Genomic DNA, 14342 nt, shown 5'->3' with positions numbered 1-14342 from the left:
TGGAGACCAGCTGTGTGCAATGGAATAAGTGAAACTGAACCCCACATGTGTATGTAGCTGTATGCAAGTAGGCTCTCCATTGGATCAAAAACTGTATAATTGGCATTCCTAATTAGATAGAACTTACACATATATAATGTGGGCACAGACGCTCCCTTTTCCAACATTCTACTGAATATGCAGAGATCTGGGGCAGGACTTAGGGGCACATGCCCATTTCCCCCTCTGTACACTTGCTTTATGTGGGAAATCATGAATAGGGCTACTGTCATTAAAACCTGGAGGAGAGAAACATTGAATAAAATTGTTTTGCCACTACTGATTTAGCAAAAAAACTATCTGGTGAATTTGTTTGTGAAATTAGAGGAATCCTGTTTAAATTAACTGGTGAACCAATACAGGTCTCATCTTCTTACTCCCCCATGTAGCATGCAAGTAAGGAAGACAAAATGAGAAATCTCACTTCCGTGTCCACTTTTCTGCTGCTGGAATTCTCAGATGTCCAAGAACTACAGATCTTACACTTCTGTGTGTTCCTGATATTGTACCTGATTGCACTAACAGGGAATCTTCTCATAATTGTTACAGTTGCCTTTGATCACAGCCTACACACCCCCATGTACTGCTTCCTCATAAATTTGGCCATACTGGACCTTGGCAGCATTTCAGTTATAGTACCCAAATCCATGGCTATGTCCCTCATGAATAACAGCTCAATTTCTTATTGTGGATGTGTTGCCCAAGTTTTCTTTTATATTTTCTTTGCAACATCAAATTTTGCCCTCCTAACTATAATGGCACATGATCGCTATGTGGCTATCTGCAACCCCCTCCATTACGAGAGAATAATGCACAAAGGAGCCTGCCTCCAGATGGCCGCCAGTGGGGAAATTATCAGTCTCCTTTATGCTGTATTACACACTGGTGGCACCTTTGCAATCCCCTTCTGTTCTAATATTGTGAAGCAGTTCTTCTGTGAAGTCCCACAGTTATTGAAACTCTCCTGCTCTGACATTTACCTAGTTGAAGTTGGGCTCCTTGGACTAGGCTGCAGTTTAGGAGTAGGCTGCTTTATCTTCATTGCCCTAACATACATGCAGATATTTGCTGTGGTGCTCAGAATCCCCTCTGTACAAGGTAAAAAGAAAGCCCTCTCCACTTGTCTTCCCCATCTCATGGTTGTCTCTGTGTTTATATTCAGTGGTGTCTTTGCCTATGCAAAGCCTCCCACTGATGTTTCTTCTGATCTGGATATAGCTTTTGCTGTGGTATATGCCATAATTCCTCCTATATCGAATCCTTTCATCTATAGCATGAGAAACAAAGAGATCAAGACTGCTGTATGGAAACTGCTAGATTTTGGTCTTTCTTCTAAAACCATCTTTAGCATTGTCCTGTAAGTATAGGGTTGCATGATCTTTTCCATGTGAATGTGTGTCCCTAGAATTTTTCATCTTGTGCTACAAACACCAGAACTTTCAGCACATAGTAATTCTGTCACCTAGACCTGGTTCAACCATAATGGTAACCCATGATTTATTTAACCCATGGTTTGTTGCCCTAACCAGGGTTTATCTGGCAGATGATCTGTCTGTGAGGGCTGTACACTTAAATCTAAGTCTGTCAGCCACCAATAGCCCTAAAGTAGTTGGACATATGGATGCAGATTGTGTTGAAGACCTTTCAGACCATAACTCCACAAGTAGACATATATTCTTCTACAGGGGTGGAGCTGTGAGTTGGGCAAGCCACAAACAGGCTATGGTCGCTCACTCATCTATTTAAGCTGAATATGTATCAGCTGCAGAAGAGTGAGGGGAGGTCTTATGGCTAAAGGTACTACTTGAGAGTTGATGAGCACATACCTATAAAGATTTATGAGGACAATCAAAGTTGAATAAGACTCTATCAGAGAAAAACAGAGAACACCCCAAACACATCAGTGTTAAATATTGTATAATAAAGGATCTACAACAACATGGCCTTGTTTAGTTACCATTTTGTCCCATGGGAAACATGACAGCCAATATACTCTCCAAGCCATTAACCATATATAGTTACCAGGTTCTGCGAGAAAAAGTAAGTCTCATAGACTCTGGAAAATGCAGAATTAAGAAGGGGAATGGTGAATAATGGGAGCAATTCTGCATGCTTCCAGACACTAGGGGGTGATAGAGAATGTGTTGCATCTACAGCTGTTTCTCTTGTTCATCCCCCTTGTTGTCCTGTAACCACCAATTCCTTTTTCCTGCTCCCACACCTCATCTTTTTCCTTCTTCTCCTCCGCTTCTTCAATAAGCACCATGTGGTCTCTTCAGAGAGGAGGCAGCTAATCATATCTCATGCCTTTGCTTACCTACACTCACACACCCAGTTTTAGGGGGTGCTTATAGTTAGTGTTAGATAGCCTCCTCTGATGATATGTACAAAAGCACTAATAAACTAAGCTGATCTGAACTTCTTTTAAACTGGTGCTAGTCTGAGTTAATTGCCTCGAATACTATTGTAAATGCTGTGTTACCACACTTTCTCTATTTAAAGCAACTCTGCTGCTAGTCACACCAGTGATTCTGACAATTGACTGTAGGTTATTATTATTTTTTATTTAATATTTATTTTTTACTAGCTGAAGTACCTGGCATTGCCTGTATTAATTTAATTAGAACATCTAATTCACAATGGAAGCAACTCAGGCATATACATGGTGAGGGCGGGGAGCAGGTGATTCAAATACTTCCTTTCTTCCTGGAATTCTGTGCTAAATGGTGAAAAAAGGATTATAACTTGAAGTGAAAAAAGTTACCTGTGTGTTGTATGTACGTTACTTTTCAGCCAATTTTACTTTTTGTTTACTAATTGCTATTAATTTTATAGTGCTTTTTTGCATAACCGGGCAATGCTGCATATTTAGTCTCCTGTAATCAATTGCATTTAAAGTCTATTCCCTTTTTTGGATCCCTACAGTTCCGTTGACATCCACTACTCCATCTATCGAGTAATCAATTCTTTTGTCAGTGTTGAACTTGTCCAGGATGAGCTCATTAACTATTGCAGCCATATCATTTTTTGAAAGTAAAATAGCTCTTTCACATAACCACAACATCTGTTGAGTTGCCAGTTGCTCAATTCCATGGTAAACATTGGACACTAACACTTCAACAGAGTTAACTAAAATCCCAAAGTTTTCAGTGATTGTATCTTTTCCCTGTTTCTGTTAAATTCCCATTGCCTATCTGAAGTAGCAAATGAGCAAAGTCACCTGAATTAAGGTTGCCCCTTAGATGCACTCTCATATTTGTTGACAGATGCAGAACATGCACAGAAGACCACAAACCTGATGAGTTCATACATGTGTTTACTTCATCCACCCGAGTACCTCTGGGAATCACAGCCAATGTCTGTCAAAAATCTCCAGCTAGTATGAAAGTCACACTACCCATAAGGGCCTCATTCCCTCAAATGTTTTTTTTTTAATGTGAGGTCAAGCACTTTTTGATGGATAGTTTGTTCACTATGGTACATTCATCCCAAACTATCACACTTCTACAAAAGCTCTGCCAGAGAGCTCTGTTTATGTATGTTGCACAGTGACATTATACCAACACTGATGTTGAGTGGTGACTCAAACCCAGAGTTTATGGTTTTCCCACCTTGCAGCAATGTCAGATAACACACCACAGCAAGTGCTATTTTACTCTGAGACTGCACTTTTGATAATAATAAATTAATTAAATAAGTTTTTCCAGTACATCCAGAGGCATCCAATAATAATAATAATAATAATAATAATAATAATTATTATTATTTACCTAAACTGAAGTGCTTGCTATTCAACAAATACTGTAATTTATTGTATCTTAGCAAATTGCCATTATACACAGTTAACAGAGAAAGAAAGATCATTATAGAATTAAAACTCTATGAATGAACCATCAGAAGTTGAATAGTTTTCCATACAGCCTTTAAACTTTGTGACATGCTTCTGCAGAGCATTGACAAGAAATTTAGATGTTCTGAAAGATACATATTTGTCAGCATTAGGCAATAAAAAACCACACCTTTACAAGAGATGACCTTCCTTCCAATGATTTTAACAACGGATAAATATATTTGATTCAAAGAATTTTATAAATATTCTAGAAGTACAGAATAATATCTTCAATTGATACAGAATTGCAACCACATACTCTGTCCTTCTTAGGGACCCCCTTATGCTGACCCACCCAATCTGCACATGATGTGGCCCCTCCCACTTTTCCCCTCTCTTTGGCTTGCTTTTACTGACAGATCCGAAACTATATTTTGACTATATTATTTACTAATGGGAATTGTAAGAATTCAAAATGGCATGTAGCTCACAGTCAGTAAGCCTATTGGATGGGACCAAACTGGATGATACCTTGCTGATGGCTGCTTCAAACTGGGAACCAGTTCTGTGTTCTGGTTAGATTGGGCCCTTCCTAACTCTCTGGAGGTAGTGAGAGCCATAGAGGAACATTAGCATGTGTGCAGAGCAGTGATACAGGGAAGCAGGCCTATTGATAATTGTGAATCGCTCATGCTCAGATCAAGGATGTGCTGGAACTTAGAGACCTGATTTCAGGATTATTCTCTGGATGTCCAGCTGACATCTAAAATTTAAGTGTAGGGTTTTTGTTTTTGTTTTTAATCCACTCTGGTTTGCAAAATGCAGGGGATTATATTATCCCTATCCCCCAATCTCTGTACTGCAAGGAGGTCAAATCAGTCAATCCTAAAGGAAATCAACCCTGAGTGCTCATTGGAGGGACAGATGCTGAAGCTGAAGCTCAAATATTTTGGCCACCAAATGTGAAGAGAAAACTCCCTGGAAAAGACCCTGATGCTGGGAAAGATTGAAGGCAAAAGAAGAAGGGGACGGCAGAGGATGAGATGGCTAGATAGCATCACCGATGCAATGAATATGAACTTGAGCACACTCCAGGAGAGAGCGGAGGACAGGAAGGCCTGGCGTGCTATGGTCCCTGGGATCACGAAGAGTCGGACACGACAGAATGACTAAACAACAACAACAACAACAAACAAATCCCCCAATCTCCATTTGGAAGCCTAACATTTTCTTATGATGTTCTTAAACTAGTCAAAGGGTTCTTTTGTTGCCTTAGTAACATAGCCCTTCCAGATCAAATCTCAGATCTCATGCTGTCTTCCATTCCCACCCTTTCACATAGAAGTATTGTGTTTTGGTGAATTCCCCCCCTCCCCAATATCCTGACACCATGATGTTGTATCAATTGCCCATATATTTTGATATAACCACACAAAAAATTCCTCTGAGAGAATGCTAGAAATGGATATCACTCACAAGTGTGATAGCTTTGCACATATTCAGAAACATGTGGCATGTCCTAATGATCTATTTAGATTTGTTACAAAGGCAGAAAATGGCATTGCAAGAGGAGAAGGCATTTCAACAGTCTTTTCTGATCAGGTATGCTCTACACTTTGGTGTAATATCCCAAGAAGCCCAAACAGGCTGTCTCTCATTCCCATGCGTGATGTCGCTATCAGTTGCTTCAAAATTTATGAAGTTTTTCTAATGTCAATGTACACATAATGTGGAAATTGCCACTAGGGATGTATGAATCCCACTCACCTGAGTCCATCGGGGGGTCTGAGGTGGGGGAGGTGATCCGTTCCTCCCCCCCCGGAATCCTCCCCGACCGGGTCTGCTCCATGGCAAGTCCACAGAACCGCCAGCCGGGTCCGTCCGCTGCCTGACTGAGGGATTGAGGACACAAATGGTGTCCAGCATAGCGGATGCCATTTGTGTCCCTGCACTTAGGGATGGGGGAGAATTTCTCCCCGAAACTTCAGGGGGCCGAGTGCCAACGCATTCGGCCCCCTGAAATCGGCGGTGAAATTCTCTGCCCCCCCGCCCCCCCCCCGGGATGGGACTTACCTTTCACAAATGTCCCTCCCGGCAGCGGGTCCCGGCGGCGGTTTGTTGGGTATTCGTCAGGGGCGGGGGCGGCAGCCGGTCTTTCGATGGGCTGCTGCCGCGGCCATTACAAGTGCAGTAAAAAAAAACCCAAAACCCCGTGATAGGCTATGTAACGATTAACGTAGCCTATCACGGCTAGATCTCCAAAGTCAGCCGTGATAGGCTACGTTAATTGTCACGTAGCCTATCACGGGTGACTTTGGGAAAAAAAAGTGCGTACGCAAATGGCGGCCCCCATAGGGAGCCGCCATTTGCGTTCCTTATTTGGTCCCTGTAGTCTACGTAAAGATTTACGTAGACTACGGCGAAAATAAGGGCAACGCAATAGCGTTGCCCTTATTTTCACCGTAGTCTACGTAAATCTTTACGTAGACTACAGGGACCAAATAAGGAACGCAAATGGCGGCTCCCTATGGGGACCGCCATTTGCGTACGCACTTTTTTTTTTCCCAAAGTCACCCGTGATAGGCTACGTGACGATTTATGTAGCCTATCACGGCTGACTTTGGAAATCTAGCAGTGATAGGCTATGTTAATCGTTACGTAGCCTATCACGGGGGTGGTTTTTTTTTTCGCAGCTGGGTAGACGGGGCGCTTCTACCCAGCCTGAATTTCGCCAGCAAGGGATGGGGCGCCTCCCGCCCGGTCTGAATTTCGGCCAGGTGAGGCGGGGCGCCTCCCCCCCTCGCATGAACTTTGGGGGAAGAAGCGAAGCGCCTCCCCCCCACCGCGAAGCAAGCTTCGAGGACAGGTAAGGGACTTTTGTCCATCCCTACCTGCACTTTGCCATGATAGGCTACATAAATTTTTACGTAGCCTATCACGGCGAAGAGCAGGGACGCAAATGGCATAGTGGGGGCTATTTGCATCCCTGCTCTTTGCCGAGATAGGCTACGTAAAGATTTATGTAGCCTATCACGGCAAAGAGCAGGGATGCAAATGGCATCCGCTATGCTGGATGCCATTTGCATCCGTCGACTGGCAGCAGATGGCAGCGGATGCACTTGGACCGGCTGGTGGCAGGTGGGATCCGGCTGGTGCGGACTTTGCAGGGTGGCGGAGATGAGTCTTTTGTTCTGCTGTGGACTCCGGGAGGTCGGATTCTAAGAATCCAGCCTCATTGGAGTCCATGGCAGAATTTTCCGCCATCCCTAATTGCCACCAGAAGATTAAAAGTGCTTGGATGAGGGGATGCATTGACTTGTTCACCACTGACACATTGTGTCTGTTTAGGAAACTGGAAGGGATGTTGAATCTTACAATATAAGTGTTTATTTCAAAATATTTAAATATTTGTTTAAGTTTTATAGTTTACTGTGGTTGTGGTGTATTCCAAAGTAGTTAGTCAACTTGTTTTCTTTTCCTCTAGTTCTATCTATCTATCTATCTATCTATCTATCTATCTATCTATCTATCATCTATCCATCATCTATCTAGTAAATCTATCCATTCCTCTTGATGTATAAATGGTATAGTTGGAAGTATACTCTTGGAAGTATAGTTCGTTGTCAAAATTCTCACAGAACTTAATGAGTAGAATAAGACAACCATTTCACTTTAATTTGGTTATGCTTCTTGCAGCTTTCTGAAAACCTCTTAGAAGATAGCATGAGAAAAACGGAGATCAAGGCTGCTTTGTGGAAAAAAGTTAAGATTTTCAGCTGCTGTGCCTGCTGCTGCTGCACCTGATGCTACTGCCATCACCAACACCAGTCCTTCCCCGTGGACTTCTGCCTGGTGGACCGCCAGTCCCTGCAGGATCAGGCCCCCAGGTACTGAGCCAGCTGTGCTGACTGTTCCACCTGCCCCTTCCTGGAGGGGCTACATAAGCTGTCTGGCTGAGGTGGCCTGGGAGAGCCAGGGCCGCCATCACCATCACCATCACCATCACCATCACCATCACCATCACCATCACCATCACCATCACCATCACCATCACCATCACCATCACCATCACCATCATGATGGACTCCTGCCTGGCAGTATTTTTAAAGGGGATTTTTAAATTCTTCTTAAATTTTGGGGGGAGTCTGTTGTGTTTTTAGGGGTGGGTAGCCTGCCTGATAGGCAGAAGCAAGGGGGCATGTGTCCACCTGATGGAGGCAGTGGGGGGAGTGTTGGGGGCCAGAACATACCGAGGCTGGGTGGCAAGCCCTGGTGGAGTGGTAGGGGCAGGCCATGCCAGGTAAGGGGAAGAAGGGAGAGATGTGTAGTATCTATCCCCTGATCCGGGCCTATCCAGAGCCAAAGGATGGCTGGGGGACGCATGGCTCCATCTTCTGGCCTTCATTTGCTGCTCTGCAATGCCAGGTCTGTTACCCAGAAAACCTCCCTCGTCCATGACATGATCCTGGATGGGGGTGCAGACCTGGCATATATTATGGAGACCTGGCTGGCCAAGGCCACTGCTCCAACTCTTGCGGCCATGTGTCCAGCCAGATTTTCATATGCACAACAGCCAAGGGTTGGGGATCAGGGAGGGGGAGTGGCTGTTATCTATCGAGAGTCCTTGGTCTTCACCAGACCCCCTCTCTGGGAGACCAAGGTTGCTGAGTGCATGTACTGGAGGTTGGGCCCGAAGGGCAGTCTGGGGATTCTGCTCGTGTACCGTCCACCCCGCTGCATGACTGACTCCCTGGCAGAGGTGCTTGAGGTGGTCTCTGATGTGCGTGTGCAGTAGGGTTGGCGGAGAATTTCTCCCCGAAACTTCGGGGGGCCGAGCGCCAATGTGCTCGGCCCCCCGAACAAGTTTCGGGGAGAAATCCTCCGCACCCCCCCGCACCCCGCACACCCCCCGGGACGGGACTTACCTTCGCCGAATGTCCCTCCCGGCGGCGGGTCCGGCTGGCGGTTCGGCGGGTGTTCGAGCGGGGCAGGAGCGGCAGCCAGTCTTTCGACCGGCTGCCGCCGCCGCCATTGCAATGAAAGAAAAAAAAAACCCCGCCCCCTGATAGGCTACGTGACGATTCACGTAGCCTATCACGGCTAGATTTGCAAAGTCAGCCGTGATAGGCTACGTCAATTGTCACGTAGCCTATCACGGGTGACTTTAAAAAAAAAAAAGTGTGTACGGACAATGGCGGCCCCCATAGGGAACCGCCATTCACGTTCCTTATTTGGTCTCTGTAGTCTACGTAAAGATTTTTGTAGACTACGGCGAAAATAAGGGCAACGCTATTTGCGTTGCCCTTATTTTCGCCGTAGTCTACTTAAACATTTATGTAGACTACAGCGACTAAATAAGGAACGCGAATGGCGGCTCCCTATGGAGGCCGCCATTAGCGTACGCGTTTTTTTTTTTTAAAGTCACCCGTGATAGGCTACGTGACGATTGACGTAGCCTATCACGGCTGACTTTGCAGATCTAGCCGTGATAGGCTACGTGAATCGTCACGTAGCCTATCAGGGGGCGTTTTTTTTTAAAAAAAAAACTTTTGCGTTCGATGCCGGGCGAGGTGGGAAGCCTCCTCCCTGGCCTGAATTTCGGCCGGGGCGAGGCGGGAAGCCTCCCCCCCGGCCTGAATTTCGGCCGGGGCGAGGCGGGAAGCCTCCCCCCCGGCTGGAACTTCGCGGGGGTACCAGCGAAGCTCCTCCCCCCACCGTGAACGTCCTTCGAGGACAGGTAAGTGACTTTCGTCAACCCCTAGCGTGCAGTCCCCTAACTTGTTGGTGTTGGGGGACTTCAAAGTAAATTCAGGGGCTGTCCTCACAGGGGCACCTCGGGACTTCATGGAGACCATGGCTTACTGGGAGCTGCACCATATTCCAACTGGGCCCACCCATGTAGCTGGTCATGCACTTGACCTTGTGTTTGTTTCTAGAGAAGTGGGGAGTGATCTGGAAGTTGGGGGTATATCCACCACCCCCTTGTCATGGTCAGATCAGATCACTATCTGGTGACGTTGGACTTCTTGGTTCCAAAACCCCTCCGCAGGGGTGGAGGACCCATTAAAATGGTCCGCCCCAGGCGTCTTATGGATTCAAATGGATTCCTGAATGCGCTTGGGGATTCTTTGGAGCATGCCAATGGCCACTCGGTTGAGACCCCGGTGGGTGGCTGGAACACCGCAATCACTGGGGCATTAGATCGGGTGGTTGCGAAACGCCCTCTTTCCCCTTGAACAGGGCTTGGAATGCACCATGGTTCGATCCACAGTTACGAGCTCTGAAACAGGAGGTGAGAGAGCTAGAGCACCGGTGGTGGAAGTCTCGCTCCAAAGGTGATCAGACATGGGCTAGAGCTGTATCTTCAGCCTATAATGTGGTGGTGAAGGCAAAGCAGCAAAAAGAGAATATTATGCTGCCTCTATCACATCTGCAGAGTGTTGTCCCAGGAGGCTGTTCCAAGTGGTCCGGAGCTTGGTCGGTCCAGTTGCTCCAGAACTGCTGGAGCATTCTAAGGCCTCCTTTGAGGCCTTGGCAAGGCACTTTGCAGATAAAATTGATCAGATTAGGAGTGTTATTCCATGTGCTGTGGATACAGTTAGTGAGCAGGAGGTGGTCTGTGGCACACTGGTTTTGTGGGATCGGTTCCAGCTTCTTCCTTCTGATGAAGTGGACAAGGTACTTTCATCTGTAAGGGCGACCACCTGCTTACTTGATCTTTGCCCATTGGCTCATTATGAGCTGCAGAGAGAGGCTGGGTGAGGGGATCAAGGAGGTAGTGAACGCCTCCCTTGAGGAGGGAGTGATGCCATCAGCCCTCAAGGAGGCAGTGATAAGACCACTTTTAAAAAAGCCCTCCTTGGATCCCGAAGTTCTGAACAACTTTCGCCCAGTCTCGAATCTGCCCTTTTTGGGCAAGGTGATTGAGCAGGTGGTGGCGATGCAGTTGAAGTCACACTTGGAAGAAGCCGATTATCTAGATCCATTTATGTCGGGCTTCAGGCCTGGGCATGGGACAGAAATGGCCTTGGTCGCCTTGGTGGATGATATGAGGAGGGCTCTGGATAGGGGTGAATGCGCCTTCCTTGTTCTCCTCGACCTCTCAGCGGCTTTTGATACCATTGACCATGGTATCCTCCTGGACCACCTGGAGGGGTTGGGCATTGGAGACACAATATTAGGGTGGTTCCGGTCCTTCCTCTCTGGCAGGTACCAGAGGGTAGCACCGGGAGAGGAAGTTTCGGACCCATGGCTGCTCACGTGTGGGGTGCCACAGGGTTCCATCCTCTCCCCGATGCTATTTAACATCTATGTGAAGCCGCTGGGGACTATCATCAGTAGGGATGTACGAAAGTCACTTACCTTTAACAAAATTTGATTCGCGGTGGGGGGGAGGCATTCTGTCCCTCCCCCCAAAATTCTGGCCAGGGGGGAGGCGCTCCATCCCTCCACCCCTGAATCCTGGCTGGCTGGGCCGCAAATGGCGGCGGCCGTGGCCGCCGCCATTTGCGTCCCTGCAGTCAGCCGTGATAGGCTATGTAAATGTTTACGTAGCCTATCACGGCTGAGTAAAAAAAACAAACCACGCATAAACAAATGGTGGCGCCCATGGGTGCCGCCATTTGCGTTCCTTATTTTGGCACGTCTAGTCTACGTAAACATTTACGTAGACTACGGCGAAAAAAAGGGGAACGCAAATAGCGTAGATACTATGCTATTTGCGTTCCCCTTATTTTCGCCGTAGTCTATGTAAATGTTTACGTAGACTAGACGTGCCAAAATAAGGAACGCAAATGGCGGCACCCATGGGCGCCACCATTTGCGTACCACAGTGCTTTTTTTTTTACTCAGCCATGATAGGCTACGTAAACATTTACGTAGCCTATCACGGTATTTTTAAAAAATCCAGCCGTGATAGGCTACGTAAAGATTCATGTAGCCTATCACTTTTTTTTTTTTAACTGGAAATGGCGGCGGCGGCAGCCGGTCAGAACACCAGCCGCTGCTGAACCGCCACCAAACTGCCGCCGGAGCCGCCACCGCCAGGAGGATTCGCCCAAGGTAAATCTGGTCCCGGGGGGCAGCGGGGGGGGAGACTGTTTCTTCACCAATTTGGGGGGGCCGAATGTGCTGGCATTTGGCCTCCCCAAGATTTGTGGTGAAATTCTCTGACATCCCTATCAGGAGGTTTGGGGTGCGGTGTCATCAGTATGTGGATGACATGCAGCTCGACTACCTCTTGTTCAAGTCTTCACCAAGGTTGGCCGTAGAATCCCTGTCCAAATGTCTGGAGATGGTGAGTGGCTGGATGGGGAGGAACAAGCTGAAGCTGAACCCTGAGAAGACCAGGGTACTTTTGTTGGGAGACAAGAGGAGGTTGGGGGATGTTCACCTGGTGCTGAATGGGGTATGGTTACCCTTGAAAGACCAGGTCTGCAGCTTGGGTGTCATCTTAGACCCCCAGCTGTCTATGGAGGCTCAGGTGTCAGCTGTGAGCTGGACAGTGCTGTACCAACTCCATCTGATACGGCGGCTGCGCCCCTACCTTCCCTACCATCTGTTCCCATTGGTAGTACATGCCCTGGTCTCCTCTCGTTTAGACTACTGTAATGTGCTCTACGTGGGGTTACCCTTGAAGATGGTTCTGAAGCTGCAGCTGGTACAGAACGTGGTGGCTCACCTGATTAAAGGCAGCCGCCGGCGAGATTACATCACTCCAATGCTGAAGGAGTTGCACTGGCTACCAGGTGTTTTCTGGGCCAAATTCAAGGTGTTGGTTTTGACCTTTAAAACCCTATATGGTTCCAGCCCAGCCTATCTCAAGGAGCACCTCCAGCAAAACCAGACAGGTCGCTTAACAAGATCAGCCTCGGATGGCCTTCTCTCTGTCCCATCAGCCAGGACAGCTAGGCTGGTGAGGACGAGGGAGAGGGCCTTCTCTGTGATGGCCCCCACTCTGTGGAAGTCCCTCCCTAGGGAACTCCGCCATGCCCCCTCTTTAAAAAACTTCTGCCATGCATTAAAAACATGGTTGTTCAGGCAGGCATTTGGGGCGGGCTAGGGTAATTTTAGAAATGTGATGTTTTTAATGTTGAATTTTATTGTATAACTGTTTTTATTATTGTACATTGCCCAGAATGGCTGAATGACAGGCAGGCCAGATGGGCGATTAATAAATTTAATAAATAAATAAATAATAAATAAAGATTTTGGGTTTTCCTCTAAAACCATTTTTAGAGTTGTTCTCTAAGAATATAAATGCATGTGAATGTTTGACCCTGCCATTTTTAAACTTGTGCATAAGCACTCCAGTATTCAGCATTATAGCTGTGCACAAATTTATTTATTTACTTATTATATTTTTGAACCACCCAATATCCCAAGTTCTTCGGGCTGTGTACAATACATTAAAAACCTAAAATACAAACAATAAAACAGTGAATGAAACCAGTAAATAATAACATGCCCTGTTCACTCTCTCCAATCTATTTGTGTGCAAAGAAAATGAGGGGAGCATTTCACTAGTTTTCTCCAGGAGGAGGAGAAATTCTCCAACAGCTTCTTGGCTGTATCACAACGTCTTTCTTTTTTTTGAAATCATTTTTTGTTTTGTTCTGGTTCTTTTGTTTTTTTGGACTGCCACATAAGTGGCAACAGCAGCCAGAAGTGCTTTAGCAGCCTAGTAATTAATTTCGATTCCTCCACAATGCCCCATGCTAGCATCATTCTGGGGTGTTGTGCATATGTATAGGGGAAGCGTCCACCACAAAAATAATGCAAAGTGGCTTTCTGTTTCTAAGGTGAGCAGTAAGAAACTGAAAAAAAAATCAGATATTTTTCCAGGGAAAAAAAAGGATCAACTCTAGTTGTTACTCTTCAGGGATCAGCTCCTTCCCCAGGGTCATTTAAACATTAGGTTTGTGAGGGGTGACTGAGGATACATCATGTCTCTAATTCAGATGCTTATAATGCTGCTCTATCCCTGCAAATGCTATGGCAGATGTGAAGGGTATAATAATAATAATAATAATAATAATAATTTATAAAGTGCTTTGTTACAAGTGCTGTACATAAAAGAAATAACTCGACAATTTAACAAACATCATTACAATTATTCTAGTACAACTTGGCTAAAACATACAATATTCTAACAGCAGTCTTAATAACCCAGATAAGCATAATACCCATCAGCATACTTTACCTCAGAACAACCAACCACTCCACCCCTACTCAAAAAGATAACTTTTCAGACCTTTCTTAAACACCCCGAAACTCTCTGTTAACCGTAATGGTAGGGGAAGGGAGTTCCACAGCTGCGGGACATGTTGTGTCCAGGGGTAATCTTCGGGCAAACAATAGGCAGTAGCTCTGAGGCCCCACAGTTCAGAGTCCCCCCAAATGACCCTCCAATCAGATGGTAATGGCAGTGGCTCAATGCATGGCCTGAAGTCCAGCAAAGCACTGCACTGGCCAG

General features: G+C 46.2%; 1 protein-coding gene across 1 annotated transcript; it reads left to right on the top strand.

The window, feature by feature from the left end:
* The first annotated feature begins 449 nt into the window (after positions 1 to 449).
* LOC146341624 (olfactory receptor 14I1-like) lies at positions 450 to 1400 on the top strand. Its single transcript, XM_084808389.1, has one exon. It carries the CDS (start codon positions 450 to 452, stop codon positions 1398 to 1400), a length of 951 nt encoding a protein of 316 aa, XP_084664515.1.
* Positions 1401 to 14342: the final 12942 nt, after the last annotated feature.

The sequence above is a fragment of the Heloderma suspectum genome, chromosome 6 (genome assembly GCF_057233095.1).
Source record: "Heloderma suspectum isolate Gila_16-S chromosome 6, 16-S_ref, whole genome shotgun sequence".
Lineage (NCBI taxonomy): Eukaryota > Metazoa > Chordata > Lepidosauria > Squamata > Helodermatidae > Heloderma > Heloderma suspectum.
Note: the sequence above shows the minus strand (reverse complement) of the source record. Positions and strands in the feature narration are given on the sequence as shown.

What these genes read in the sequence shown, in the direction of transcription:
- LOC146341624 (XM_084808389.1), top strand. Translation starts at nt 450, where the DNA reads ATGAGAAATCTCACTTCCGTGTCCACTTTTCTGCTGCTGGAATTCTCA.